Source organism: Physeter macrocephalus, chromosome 14, assembly GCF_002837175.3.
Source record: "Physeter macrocephalus isolate SW-GA chromosome 14, ASM283717v5, whole genome shotgun sequence".
Lineage (NCBI taxonomy): Eukaryota > Metazoa > Chordata > Mammalia > Artiodactyla > Physeteridae > Physeter > Physeter macrocephalus.
The window spans coordinates 58,531,687-58,546,883 of NC_041227.1; the positions used below are offsets into that span (position 1 = coordinate 58,531,687).

General features: G+C 51.4%; 1 protein-coding gene across 1 annotated transcript in view; it reads left to right on the forward strand.

The window, feature by feature from the left end:
• Positions 1-14,915, forward strand: part of LOC102993304 (myosin-11) — a 43,725-nt gene extending 28,810 nt beyond the window's left edge. Inside the window, exons 13-24 of the mRNA XM_028498026.2 lie at positions 2,595-2,788; positions 4,114-4,235; positions 4,359-4,428; positions 4,593-4,753; positions 6,135-6,243; positions 7,979-8,110; positions 8,202-8,408; positions 9,377-9,514; positions 10,613-10,736; positions 11,446-11,617; positions 13,295-13,507; positions 14,690-14,915. Coding sequence (XP_028353827.2) covers positions 2,595-2,788; positions 4,114-4,235; positions 4,359-4,428; positions 4,593-4,753; positions 6,135-6,243; positions 7,979-8,110; positions 8,202-8,408; positions 9,377-9,514; positions 10,613-10,736; positions 11,446-11,617; positions 13,295-13,507; positions 14,690-14,900 — 1,853 coding nt within the window. The 3' untranslated portion in view covers positions 14,901-14,915. The remainder of the gene's footprint in view (positions 1-2,594; positions 2,789-4,113; positions 4,236-4,358; positions 4,429-4,592; positions 4,754-6,134; positions 6,244-7,978; positions 8,111-8,201; positions 8,409-9,376; positions 9,515-10,612; positions 10,737-11,445; positions 11,618-13,294; positions 13,508-14,689) is intronic.
• Positions 14,916-15,197: the final 282 nt, after the last annotated feature.

The following is a 15,197-nucleotide window of genomic DNA, read 5'->3' on the forward strand; positions in this document are numbered from 1 at the left end:
TGCGCGGTGGGGGAGAGGGTAGTGTTGGCAGGTGCTAATGATGTCTGATTGACACATTCAACAAATTCCTGAGCCCCTCAACCCCACACCTGGACCCCAGGGAGAAGGTCCTGAGTCAGGGCTCAGGCACTGATGGAAGAAATATCCTAGAAGGCATGTTGGGTCAGAGGGCCCCTTCTGGAGTCAGAAAGACTTAACTGAATTCTCTTCTCTGCCATGTACCAGCTGTGTGATCTTGGACAAGTCACTTGACTTCCTTAAGCTTCCCTGTCCTCATTGCTAAAACCAGAAAAATAATAATAATCCCCTACCTCCCCTAAGATTATTGTGAGGGTGAAATTAGATCAGTGGGGCCTAGCTTGACCATGGATCAGGATCTCCTGGAAGGCTTGTTAAAACTCAGATGATCGCTGGGCTTCCTCACCGGGATGGGGCCTGAGAATTTGTATTTCTAACAAGTTCCTGGGTGGTGCTGATGCTGCTGGTTTGGGGACCACACTTCAGTTCCCTTTAAGAATTAGAGAATAGATAATCCAGGTGAAGTACTTAGCACCTGCTGGCCCATAGTAGGGACTGAGTACATATCGGCTGCTGCAATGACTATTAGGGGTGGTGGGCTTTACTGCTGTTGTTCCTGGACCTCGGTGCCCACAGCAGATTTCACTCTTGACACAGAGCCTGTGGGCCTAGGGCCTACAGGACTGGCTGCCCTTGCTTTAGGCATGGGGTTCAGTTCTGCCAACATTTACTGGGTGCCAAGGCCCTGGGATGGGGTAACAGCATCTCAACCTGGGTCATATCTCACACCCAGGACTCATGATGAACTCAGCAAGTCCTTCCTTCAAGGAGCCACACACAGTCTTGTGGGAGAGGCAGACAAACAAAGACATTATGACATGGAGCCTAGTTGAGCACAAGGAGCAGAAGTGGTGGGGTCTAATGCCAGTGGGGTTGAAACCCACAACACCATCAACCAACTGGATACAACTGACTACACCTGTAGTCTGTGTTGTCCAACAGCAGGACACATGTTCTTCTCAAGCTCATGTGGAACATTCACCAAGATGGACCACACTCTGGACCCTAAAACACACCTTAACAAATTGAAAAGAATAGAAATCATACAATGTCTGCTCTTAGACCACAGTGGAATTGAACTAGAAATAACAGAAAGATAACTGAAAAATCTGAAAATATATGGAGGTTAAACAACACACTTCTAAAAAACACAATGGGTCAAAGAAAAAATTTCTTTGACCCGTGTGTTATTTAGAAGTGTGTTGTCGTGTGTTAATTTTCTCAAGGGAAATTTTAAAATATGTTGAACCAAATGAAAATGAAAACACTACTTATTAAAATTTGGGGGGGGCTTCCCTGGTGGCGCAGTGGTTGAGAGTCCGCCTGCCGATGCAGGGGACATGGGTTTGTGCCCCGGTCCGGGAAGATCCCACATGCCGCGGAGCGGTTGGGCCCGTGAGCCATGGCCGCTGAGCCTGCGCGTCCGGAGCCTGTGCTCCGCAACGGGAGATGCCACAACAGTGAGAGGCCCGCGTACCGCAAAAAAAAAAAAAAAAAAAAAAATTTGTGGCATACAGCAAAAGCTGTGCTTTGAGGGAAATTTATAGCAATGCCAGGATTGGGCTTGGTATGTGCGGCACCCGCTGGGCCAGTAGGAGTCTCTCATTCCATTCTGAAAGAAAAAGAGTCTTGGTGGTGATAATAGTAATAATAATAATAATACCACCACCTACTCTTTGTTGCTTTGTTGAGCACTTATCAAAGTGCCAGATTCCTATGTTGGAGTGTTTGCTATGCCTTCTACCCAGAATATTCCTTCTCTTGATATCTACCTGACTACTTCTTTCTGGTCTCTACTCAAAAATATCAGTTTATCAGAGAGACACCCCCATCACGCTAAGAGATCACCCCCATCACTCCCAACCCACCTTAACCCTGCTTTATCTTTCTAAGCACACCTTCACCACCCAAAATATTATATACCTACATGTGTGATCATTGTCTTCTCCTTCCATTAGAATACCCACAGAATATGAGCTGGGGTCGGGGGGACACAGGGTCTGTGTTTTGTTCACGTCTGTATGCCCAGGGCCTGACACACAGTAGGCTCTCAATAAATATTTGTTGGTGGATGAAGGATTGAAGGCAGGCAGGGAAGTAAGCGCTTCGCATGCCTTATTCGCTTATTCCTGCCCTAGGAGGTAGATGCTGTCATCAACTCCATTTCATAGAAGGAGAAACTGAGGCACAAAATGACGCTAGGCCAAGGCAGTGGCAAAAGCAGGATTTATTCCCACGTCTCTGTGACAATGTCAGAGAGAATTTGTTCTTTCTGTCACTCAGGAGCTCTCAGGGTCTCAGAAATAGAAAATATAGTACTTGGAAAGCAAAGCCCCCTGTGCCTCCATTTACCTGCCTCTAGAGGGAAGGTGTTGGCTGGCAGAGGAAAGAATGGGGAATGGTGCCCACAAGGGAGCAGGGGACCTGCGGTCTCAACCCTCCAGGCTGGTCCCCTGGGCTGCTGTGGAGGTTCAGGTTCCCTGGGTGGGCCGACATCACCCTTCATGTGCCCACAGTGGACCGCATCGTGGGCCTGGACCAGATGGCCAAGATGACAGAGAGCTCGCTGCCCAGTGCCTCCAAGACCAAGAAGGGCATGTTCCGCACCGTGGGGCAGCTGTACAAGGAGCAGCTGGTGAAGCTGATGACCACGCTGCGGAATACCACCCCCAACTTCGTGCGCTGCATCATCCCCAACCATGAGAAGAGGGTGAGACTACCACCCGGCTCGGAAGGCAGACCAGGGTACAAGGGCTGGAGGAAAGCTTGACCACCACCCCACCACCCCGAGGGCTCCATCTGACATGGGTAGGAGGCGCTCATTTCCCAGCCTGGAGGCAAAAGAAGGCAAGAGAGGAAAGGAGAATGCACCCGGGGACTTTGAGCCCTGGAGTGGCTGCACAGGGTATCAGATCACTCATTCGTCCATTATTCCAGCTAATAATTACTGAGCTCCACTTGTGCCAGGAGCTGGGGATACGGTGCTGGATAAATTATTGTCCTTGCCTGCAGGTCTCTTATAATCTAGGGCAGGGGTGCTTTAGCTGGGGGCAATTGTGTGCCCTCCCTCCCCTACAGGGGAGATTTGGCCATGTCCGGAGACATTTTTAACAGGGAGGGGGCAGTTACTGGCATCCAGTGCATAGAAGCCAGGGATGTTGCTAAACATCCTCCAGTGTGCAGGGCAGTCCCCCACCACAGAGAATTATCCAGCCCAAGATGTCAGTATTGCTGAGGTTGTGGGAGAGGTAGGCAGCTGATACCCATGATGTTATCCGGTAAATTATGAGAACACCAAAGAGCCAGGGCTCCCACTTGAGACTCAGGGCTCAGAGAAAGCTTCTTAGAGAATGGGAAGTTGGTGATGCTGAGAGCAGCGTGGGAAGGGCATCCTAGGCAGAGGGACAAGAATAAGCAAAAGTGTGGAGGTGAGAAATGAAGGGTCTGGGCAAGGAAACGCTAGGTGGGTCATTTTGTGTTGACGTGTGATGGTGTGAGGCAGGGATTGGGAAGAGCTGAGGCTGGAACTGTGGGTGGGGCTAGATTGTGGAGTTCCTGTGGGTGGACCAGAGCTTGGCCTTCCTTCTGTAGGATGCCATCGGGGGCTTTTAAAAGCAGGGGTATGTCATGATCAGATTCACATTTTAGAAACCAAATAAGAGGATAAAAGAGTCAGGACGGGGTGGGAAGATAGTATGAGGCTGTTGTGACCATTGGGACAGGAGAAGATGGTGGTGAGTAGATGGCAGTGACAATGGTAGTGGAGAGAAGTGTGTAGATGGGGAGATATTTGGGAGGTAGGAGCCATAGAACTGGTGATGGACAGGAAGTGAGGGAGGGAGAAGTGACGAGGAGGAAGCCCCAGGTGATGCTAGTGCCACCAAGTACGAGAGATGGCACCAGAACCCTCAGCTGAGCTCTCACCTGGTGCCCCATGATCCCGCATGGCCTGGCGCGGTGGGTCACCAGGCCTGAGATTTGGGCCTTGCTGCTCCCCGCGGCCCCGGCAGCCCACTGCCCTTTGCGTCTTTGCAGTCCGGAAAGCTGGACGCCTTTCTGGTGCTGGAGCAGCTGCGGTGCAACGGGGTCTTGGAAGGCATCCGAATCTGCCGCCAGGGATTCCCCAACAGGATCGTCTTCCAGGAGTTCCGCCAACGGTGAGCCCACTGGGGCCGGGCACGGGTGGGGCAGCGGGTGGGACAGGGGTGAGCAGGCTGGGTGGAGGGACAGACAGATGACGGAGATGCACTCGGTCGGTGACTCCTGCCCTGTGTCTCAAGCTATGAGATCCTGGCCGCAAACGCCATTCCTAAAGGCTTCATGGACGGGAAGCAGGCCTGCATTCTGATGGTGAGCCCAGCCCCAGCCCCACCCCAGAAATCCAACTGCAGACCTCCCGGCCTCTGGTGGCACTTCCCACAGCTGCTCCGGGTGGGACCCTCCTTAAACACACTTAACCCCTGGCCAAGTGGCATAGCCGAGAACGGGAACTCTCATCCTCCTTCCTTCTGCAGATCAAAGCCCTAGAACTCGACCCCAACTTGTACAGGATTGGGCAGAGTAAAATCTTCTTCCGAACTGGTGTCCTGGCCCACCTAGAAGAGGAGCGGGACTTAAAGATCACCGACGTCATCATGGCTTTCCAGGCGATGTGTCGCGGCTACCTGGCCAGAAAGTAAAGACCCATGCGCTATCGCCTCCCTGTAAACACGGACCAGAAATACAAAATTTCAGGGGGCTTTCTGGCCTCATGTTCTGATTTCCTGATTCTAAGAGGCTATCTGCTCTAAGATGCATCATTGATTGAATGGCAGCCTTTTCTTGGGGGAGAGAAATCCTACCACTTTAAATATATGCACTAGTTATAAGGGCAGGGCAGGAAGGGGTTAAGACCATGGGCTCTGGAGAGTTAGACGTGGGTTCTCATCCTGGCTCCCCTACTTATTTGCTGAAGAACCTTGGGAAGGTTACTCTCCCTCTCTGAGCCTCAGGAAAATGAGCATAATCATTCCTGCCTCATAAACTTCTTTTAATGAGGGGTCAATGAAATACTGCATGAAAAGGGTTGAGAACAGTGGCTGGTTATCATTTCAGAAGTGTGAGAATATGATAAAGTGTCTGAGGAAAGAGTGTTTGTGTCTATACCCCTATGTCCAAGTGGGACTCATAAGGCAAAGTCTTAGAAGGCCTGATGCCCCCTCTGTTTTGGGAATCCTGGGGGCTGGGTGAGGGCTGCGGTTCCTCCATGAAACTCACACCCCAAACAGGACACAGGGGCTGGCAGAGTAGCTCTTGTCCAGGGCATATGTCTTCAGGAGGTATGGACCATGCACTCATCTGCAGAGCCCTGACTGTGTCAAGCTGATTCATTGTCAAGTAGACCCAGGATGGTCAAGGCCAGATCTGGGGAGCTCTTGGTCCAGGGACAGACCTAAACTGTTAACTTTCATAACTAAATTCTCTGTTGCCACCCCTCCCACCTCCAGACTAACTGGGGCAATTTTATTCTTCAAATTCACCCACGTCCAAGATGGCAGCCGCCATGGCAGCCGCACAGAGGCGAGACGATGGTGCTCACTGTTCTGTGGTTTCTCAAACCCAGTAGCCCTTAAGTAGGAAGAGTGCTGGTTCTGTGTCAGGTCTGGGATTTTAAATTATCTGAGCAAAGGACAGGTTTGTCAGACACTCAGCTTTGGGGAAGATGTGGCACAGCGGAGGGTGTAGGACACGCCTTAGGAATGGTGCAGCATAGATCAATTTCCTAGGTGTTGTCAGGACCACAGATCTGAATCCAGGGCATTTTGTGAGCCTTGGGTCTTCCTTGTCCACTGAGAAAGGCTCTGGCCTCCAGATGGTATACTTTTGCTGATGCTCAGAGCTTCCTGGAGAATCTGGGCTGGAGAGAATGGGGGACGTCCTTATACAAGTCACTAAATCACAAGCCAAACAGAAGCGTCCTGCCTTCGGGATGCTGTGGGGCGGGATGCCGTGACAACACAGTGAGGTGTGTGTTGAGCCAAGCAGGTCTTCTCACAGCTCCCCTTCCTTCTCCCCAGGGCTTTTGCCAAGAGGCAGCAGCAGCTGACGGCCATGAAGGTGATTCAGAGGAACTGCGCCGCCTACCTCAAGCTGCGGAACTGGCAGTGGTGGCGGCTCTTCACCAAAGTGAGTGCCTCCTTCTCCCACCCCCCCATCCCCCTCCCAGTCCTGGGTCTTCACTTGGACGCTGTCCATGTGGGACTGGAGGTGATTGACAGCAGGTGTGCAACTGAGGGCTCGAAACCAAACCTTGCCCTTTGGCGATTCTCCGGGCCTGAGAAAGGCCCCCTCTTTGGCACGTGGGTTACAGCCATGACCTTAACCCAGATGCAGAGCATTTCCATCACCGCGAGTATCCCACCTATTGCCCCTTTAGAGCCCTACCCACTTCCCTCCATAGCCCCAGCAAGCACGAATCTGTTCTCCATTTCTATAATTTTGTCATCTCAAGGATGTTATATAAATGGGATCCTTCAGTATGTCACCTTTTGAGATGGGCTTTTGTCACGAAGCACCATTCTCTGGAGATCCCTCCATCCAGCTTGTAGTGTGTATCCATTGTTTCTCTGGGTACAACTTGGTCTTGCAGCATTGCTGGCTGTCATGAGCCAATCGTGCAAAGACTTGCTCTGTAGGGACAGACATGGCTTTCTCTTAGGTGCCCTTGAGTGTGTAAATGGGCACAAACCTTTTTCACTGAGCAAGTATGTATTGAGGAACTACTGTGCACTAGACACGTGCAAGGTGCTAGGGATGCCCTGGCCTCATGAATATTCTAGTCGAGTGGGGAAGGAGATGGCGTCAGCACAGGAACCAATGCCCATGGCAGACTGGGGTCAGCGCAGGAAGGAAGCCGCAGTGTGTCTGACAGGGGCTCCCCTAGTGCCAGGCAGGGCTTGAACACAGGAGTTAGGAGTCAGCTTGCTGAAGAGCAGTGAGGGGAAGCTGCTTTTGGAAATGTTCATCCCCACTGACCCAACTTCTAGAAAACTCTTCTCAGAAAACCATCTGAAATAAAGAAAATCAAGAATGAAGGGCATTCATTTATAAGAGCAAAATTTCAATGCCCAGCCCTGACAGACTGACTCACAACGGCTCATCCATCAATGGGATATTTTTCAACCATTAAAAATGATGGTTATCTAAAAATCAAGTTGTAAAGCTGATGGGACAGCATGGGGTGATAATTATCTTGCAGTTTTTAGTAATGAAAGCAGCAAGTAGGGAATTCCCTGGCGGTCTAGTGATTAGGACTCCACGCTTTCACTGCCAGGCGCCTGGGGTCAGTCCCTGGTGGGTGAACTAAGATCCCACAAGCCGTGCAGCGCAGCCAAAAAAAAAAAGCAGCATGTAACACTGGGCAGCGTGATCTCAGGTATATTTTTTTTAATGTGTAGGACAATGCTGAGAATGGGAGGTAGGATGTAGGGGATTTTTCTTTCCTTTTCTCTTTGGGGGGAAACCTATCAGTTTGTCGGCAGCAGTTCTCTCTCAGGATGGGACTAAATGGGGGGAGGGGAGACCTTCTCCTTTCACTTTGCACCTTTTCCCATTGCTCTAATTTAGGATTTTTCAATCTCAGCACTGCTGATATTTTGGGATGGATACTTCTGTGTCGGGGAGCTGTCCTGAGCATTCTAGAATGTTGGGCAGCAGCCCTGGCCTATACCCACTAGATGCCAGTAGCATTCCCCCCCCCGAGTTGTGACAGCTAAAACTGTCCCCAGAAATTGCCAAATATCCCGTTAGGATCTGCGAGTGGGGTAAAACTGTCCCTTGCTGAGAACCACTGATTTATTTATTACGAGAGTGCTTCCCTTGTGCCACAAAAGCAAGTGACGGGCTGACCCACTGTGTGCAGGTGAAGCCCCTGCTGCAGGTGACGAGGCAGGAGGAGGAGATGCAGGCCAAGGAGGATGAGCTGCAGAAGACCAAGGAGCGGCAGCAGAAGGCAGACAGCGAGCTCAGGGAGCTGCAGCAGAGACACTCGCAGGTACCGGGCCGGGAGCCTGGCTGGGGCTGTGGAGGGCAGGACGCCTGCTCCTGCGGGCCTCACGGGCCGTGTCCCCACCCTTTGCATGCAGCTGACCGAGGAGAAGAACCTGCTTCAGGAGCAGCTGCAGGCAGAGACGGAGCTGTACGCTGAGGCTGAGGAGATGCGGGTCCGGCTGGCAGCCAAGAAGCAGGAGCTGGAGGAGATCCTGCATGAGATGGAGGCCCGCCTGGAGGAGGAGGAAGACCGGAGCCAGCAGCTGCAGACAGAACGGAAGAAGATGGCCCAGCAGATGCTGGTAAGGCACTGCAGGGGCAGCCCTCGGTGGGTACGAAATCCCTTGGCCCTCACGGCAGGCCTGTGAGGTGCATCTGATGTCGTATGTCCCCTTTGGACAGAGAAAGAGACTAAGGCTCGGAGAAAAACCGCCGTCTGCCCACACGGGTCTCCTTGGAAGCCTGCTCAGTTCTACTGCCCTGCCTTTCACGTGCAAACACCTTTCCTCCTAATAGCAACCCTGGGTGAGGGGTAATTGTATCAGTAAGCTATTGTTGCAGAACCAAAACACCCCAAAACTTAGCACCTTGGAAATAACAAACATTTATCTCACACAGTCATGACTCTTGAGAGTGGCTTAGCTGGGTGATTCTGGCTTAGAGCCTCGCACAAGGTTGCAGTCAGGATGTCCGCCTGGGCTGCAGCATCTGAAGGCTGGACTGGGGCTGGAGGACTCACTTGCACATGGCTCACTCACACGACTGTAGGCAGGAGGCCTCTGTTCCTCACTATGTGGGCTTCTCCATAGGGCTGCTTGAGTGCCCTCACAACGTGGCGGCTGGCTTTCCCCAGATGGAGTGAATGAAGAGAGAACAGGGAGGAAGCTGCAAAGCCTTTTATAGCCTAATCTCTGACTTATACACTCCATCACTTCCTCTTGATATTATTTGTTAGAAGCAAGTCACTAAGTCCAGCTGACACTCAAAGGGAGGAGAATTAGGCTCCACCTCTTGAAGGGAAGAGTATCAAAGAATTTATGGACATATTTTAAAACCACCATGGTATCTACTATCCCCATTTTACAGATGAGGAGACTGAGGCTCCACAAAGAAAAGTGGCTTACCCAAACCTTTTATTTGTGATGAAAGGAGATGGCAGAGCACTGCAGGGGGCCAACAGGCTAAGCCTCTGCATCCATGAGTCCCCAGAGCTCCGGGAGGGTGACTTTGTTTTAAGCAAGGCTCTGATTCTTTTCCTTCCCCCACAAAGGACCTGGAAGAACAGCTGGAGGAAGAGGAAGCTGCCAGGCAGAAGCTACAACTTGAGAAGGTCACGGCTGAGGCCAAGATCAAGAAACTGGAGGATGATATTCTGGTCATGGATGATCAGAACAATAAACTGTCAAAAGTGAGTGGGGTTGAGCGTCTTTGTTAAAATGACAGGCTCATGAGGGCTGAGGACCCCAGATGCCTTCCCTTTTTAGCCAGATACAAGGTATTGAAGGCTGAGCAAGTAGTTACCTCCAGCATTGACGTGGCGGCCTTGTGACTGCCGTCTGGATGCAGGTGTGCCATGGATGGGGTCCCCGGTGGTCCCACCAGCACCAGGGCTGCCACGGAGCAAGTCTCAGAAACACCACGACCGATGGAACCCCCAAGTTGTACAATACAAGGGTGGGCGGGCAATGTGCCTGGGATTCAGGGGCCCCTCTCACATTCTCACCGTCCATTTGCAGTTGGTAATAGGGGAACCAGCTGTCCTGGGACTGAAGGGTTTCTGGGATGTGGGACTTTCAGCTCCTAAGCCAGAAACGTCCCAGTGCAAACCAGGATGTTTGTAGTAACCACTAGTCAGTAACCACTAAGCAGCCCCACTGAGGCAGACTACCTTTAGTCCTTTGAGCTGGGCACCGACTGTGAGCCAGTCCGTGTCAGGTGCAGGGCACGCACAGTGGAGGAGGACCCTATCCTCGTAGGGCTTATATCCTAGTGAGGCAGCAAGTAGATAATCATACACGCAAACGTTAATTGCCACTGTGATCAGGGCTCTGAAGGAGGTGTTCACCATCTTATAAGACCAGAGCACTAGGGGATGGGGGGGTGGGATTCAGGGCAGGCTTCCTGGAGGAAGTGACATTTAATGGAAACCTGAAGAGTGAGAAGCAGTTAGAAGGAGAGGGGGTGGAGGCACATCCCAGGCAGATGGTCCCGTCTGTGCAAGAGCCCTGAGGCTGGGAGGAGCTGGCCTGTGGTAGGAAAGGAAAGAGGGGCCCCCTGGCTGGGACATGAAGTTGAGGGGTGTAGGGGCCTGAGATGAGGAGTAGTCAATCTTTGGAAATTATTATTGTTAAGGAACTTCTCTTTCCCCATTGAAACCTCTAGGTTGCATTTGTTTATAATGTGGGCTTTCCTTTCAACTGTTTATCTGGAAATTACTAACAGTGAAATGTAGACCCTGGAGAAAAGGAAAAAAATGAACGATATTTCTTTTTCTTTCCCCCCAAAGGAGCGAAAACTCCTTGAAGAGAGGGTTAGTGACTTAACAACAAATCTTGCAGAAGAGGAAGAAAAAGCCAAGAATCTTACCAAGCTGAAAAATAAGCACGAATCTATGATTTCAGAACTGGAAGGTAAAACGGCTACCCAGTGATATTTTTTTTTGTTTTTTGTTTTTTTTTTAAATTATATATTTATTTATTTATGGTTGCATTGGGTCTTCGTTGCTGCGCACGGGCTTTCTCTAGCTGCGGTGAGCGGAGGCTACTCTTCGTTGTGGTGCGCGGGCTTCTCAATGCAGTGGCTTCTCTTGTGGAGCACGGGCTCTAGGTGCGCGGGCTTCAGTAGTTGTGGCACGTGGGCTTCAGTAGTTGTGGCTCGTGGGCGCTAGAGCGCAGGCTCAGTAGTTGTGGCGCGGGCTTAGTTGCTCAGCGGCATGTGGGATCTTCCTTGACCAGGGCTCGAACCCACGTCCCCTGCATTGGCAGGCGGATTCTTAACCACTGCACCACCAGGGAAGTCCCCCAGTGATGTTTTGAGTGGACATTTTAAAAGTAGGAATATCAGACAGGAAATTTGAGAATGGAGGATTATTGCAGGAAAGGGACAACCCTATCCAGCTGCCTGCTCACCCTTAGTGAACACACACGTTAATTCCAGAAGGTGCTTGTCACCAGGACTGACTTTCCTTCCACAAGACAGTGGTGCCGGCGGGACAGTTACCAGTGGGGGGGATGTGTGAGTGTGAATTTCCTCCATGTGACATGCCTGAGCAGAAAGGCTCGTCCTCCAGGGGTCTCTCTGGTAGTGTCCACCTCCTGAGGGGCCCTGGCTTTGTTGTAGTGCGGCTGAAGAAGGAGGAGAAGAGCCGGCAGGAGCTGGAGAAGCTGAAGAGGAAGCTGGAGGGCGAGGCCAGCGACTTCCACGAGCAGATAGCCGACCTGCAGGCGCAGATCGCTGAGCTCAAGATGCAGCTGGCCAAAAAGGAGGAGGAGCTGCAGGCGGCCCTGGGCAGGTAGCGAGGCTGGCGGGGCATGTCCAGTGTGTGCTGGTGCCCTGAGGGCCACTGCCGATCTGCGGGGGCCTCGGTCCTCCTCCTCCTCCTCCTCCTCCTCCAGGCAGGCCTCCATCTCATGCTAGGTGGCCCAGGCCAGGCCTCCTGGGTGCCTCCCAGTCCTGCTGGCACCTTCAGAACTTTGCCTTTGACTTTCTTCTCTTCCCTCCAAACTCATCCTCTCTTCTCCCACTGTGTCTGCCTCTTGGGTGCCCAGCCTTTGTCGTCTACACCCCAGTTCTGGATTTCTGGTTGTGCATGGAGTCTGTTCTGTTGGCACCGCAAACACCGCATGTCTGAGGCTGGGAGGACCCTCCTGTCCCCCTCCCCCTCCTTCTGAGGTCCTTTTTGCGAATGTGTCTCCTCCCTAGCTTTTACCCTCCTTCTTGTCCCAGGCACAGCGTGCAGCAGTTCTCAGAGTCTGCCCGTCCCCTGAGGTGTGTCCCACACCCTTTCCTCTGTGCCCCCTTCTCCCAGCTCTGAGCTGGATTCACTCTAACGGCTTCCCCCTGGGGGTATTACAGCAGCAACAACTCATGGGTATTAGCCTGCTCGCCATATGCTAAGTTCTGCTCAAGCACTATCTTTGCAGACACTTGGCCAGGTATGCGGCTGTTACCTCCATTCACTGAGGAGGAAGCTGAGCCAGGGGAGGTGAAGGGACATGTGACAGTCACCCAGCTTTTGAGAGACAGGCTGGGATCCATTTTCTGATTGATCCCCTGGCCAGCTCTCTCTCAGCCCGTTTGTGCCATGTGACAGTGCTAGGGTGATGGGCCACCTCGTGCCTTCCCTCCTGAGGGTCCCTTTCCATCCATCGTGGGCAAAACCAGAGGCAGCTCCACAGCGGTCAGGAGGGAGCTCCCTTCCGTGCTGTTCAGACAAGGCTCCCCATGTCCCACACTGACCCACAGTCACTGCCTCCCCCGGTTTTAACATCCCCCCCGCCCCACCCCCAAGCAGTGCCTGGCCAAGAGCTTTGCATGTAGCGGAACTCAGACGCTGAGCAGATGGAAGAAAGAACAAACGAGTAGCTGCCAGGGAGGAATAATTGTCTACCATTCAGAAAGCATCTATTAGACTCCTAATGTAGACAAGGCACCTTGCTAGTCTGGGACAGCACTTTGTATTGTCTATGTCTCTCTGTCTCCACCTCTGCCTCTCTCTCTCTCTCTCTCTCTCACACACACACACACACACACACACACACACACACACACACACACACACACACACACACTCTTTCTCTCTTCCTGTTTCAGGTCTCTTCCATCTTGGTTCCATCCCGCACAGGGCTGCCCCCACAGACATCCTGTCTCCAAAAAATGCTGTAAGCCCATTCTTTCCAGTTAGAGACTGGCAGTGATTCCCAGTGCCTACCAAATTCAACTCACACACGTGCAGCATGACCTGTTTTTTTACATCAGCCCTTGGAAACCACGTTTCTGCACAAGCCTCCAAACCGTCCAGCATGGCAAGAAGTGGTCTGCTGTGTCTCGGGACATGAGTGAAACATGTTTTGATATGTATGGAACCCAAATGGCTGGTTCCATAAAGCCATTTTTGGCCACATTGTGGGATGGATAGCAGAGGGCTCAGGACCTCAGGGTCTTAATTCTGGGGATCCGTCCCTGGCAGGCTTGATGATGAAATCGCTCAGAAGAACAACGCCCTGAAGAAGATCCGGGAGCTGGAGGGTCACATCTCAGACCTCCAGGAGGACCTGGACTCAGAACGGGCCGCGAGGAACAAGGCTGAGAAGCAGAAGCGGGACCTCGGGGAGGAGCTGGAGGCGCTGAAGACAGAGCTGGAGGACACGCTGGACAGCACGGCCACCCAACAGGAGCTCAGGTGAGGGGCCCCCGCCACGCTGGCCCGCCACACTGATGCGACGGCTGGTGGAGAGGGGCAAACCCGAGCAGATCCTGGGTCATGGGGTTCCTCAGGCCCTACGTTTATCGTCCTGATTGTGTTTTGCTTTAACTAATATAAGCATGCTTCTTTTTAATCTTATTTTGCATCACAGTCGGAGGATATACTTAATTAGAGAATGATTTGAAAACTGTAGGAAAGTAGATACCAAAAGCATCACCCCCAGTTCCACCACAGTTAACCTTTTGGGGGATTTCATTCCTGTCTTTTCCTGTGTGTGTCTAAGTTTTGTGCTAAATTTTCAAAATAATATTTATCAGATTGGTCTCTGATTAAAGAGTCACTGCAGGCTAACAGCCAACAACAACCAAAAAACAAACACAAAAACAAAACCCACCATAAGAACGGGTCACCTGCCAGATAATGAAAGTCACTGCCTGACTTTAGTGAAACTAGGTCGCTTATTCATTCAACAAATACACAAATGTGCTTTGAGTGCACCCCGTATCAAGCGCTAACATGGAGATTTATTTCCCACATTTTGGGTTTTGTGCTACATCACTTACCTGGGCCTAGAAGCCAGCACAATGTTCTTCTCCATTCCCACTGGCTCAGTGCAATGGCTCAGAGCATGGGCACAGTCAGACTGTTTGAGTTCAAATTCTCGCCCTATCACACAATGGTTTCAACAGCTTGGGCAAGCTGCTTACTCTTTCTTAGCTTTAGTTTCCTCATCTATAAAATAGAAATGATAATATTCTTGCCTCTTAGGGTCACTCGGAATATTATATGAGATGATATATACCCAGAACTTAGGTCAGGGCCTGGCATATTGTGCATGCTCAGTAAATAAGAGCTAATGTTAATATTTACGGAGCGGTTTGCAATTCACTTTGCATTCTTCCAACAATATCATGTGCTGTATTTTGTGTATTTCTGTGCCAGCCCTGGGAGATTCTGGGCAGGTAGCATGCTCCTCGTTTTGAGGAAATTCCAGGTCCAGAGAGGTTAGGTGACTCACCCAAGGTCACACAGCTAGAGAGGGGTGATGATGAAGACCTTAGCTCCAGGTCCCGGGAGAGCGCTCGTTCTTCTGCACAGTAATGTCTGAGGTGAACCGCTGTCTCCTCCACTGCCAGCCACTGTGCTCTTCCTGTCCAGGGCCAAGAGGGAGCAGGAGGTGACAATGCTGAAGAAGGCCCTGGACGAGGAGACTCGGTCCCACGAGGCCCAGGTGCAGGAGATGAGGCAGAAGCACACACAGGCCGTGGAGGAGCTCACTGAGCAGCTGGAGCAGTTCAAGAGGGTGAGTCGCGATGCTCTTTTTGTGACAACAAAATATCAAGAACGATATGTCAACAGCTTCAAATAACTACATATCAGTGTCTATACTGAGACCAATAACAAGCTACAATGATTCGAATGAGTGATGGCAGCCAGCATTTATTAAGTGCTTACTGTATATTATGCTGATTAACCTTTACAACCACCCACTGGGATAGGTACAATGAAGCTCATTTTACACATGAAGGAACTGAGGTCCAGAGCACCTAGAGGTCACACAGCTAGTCAGCGAGAGTCCAAGCAGTCTGGCTCTGGACCCACTTCTTAGCCTCTCCAGGGTAGGGTCTACTATACACTGCCCTTATGGATAAGCAAAGTTTGGCAA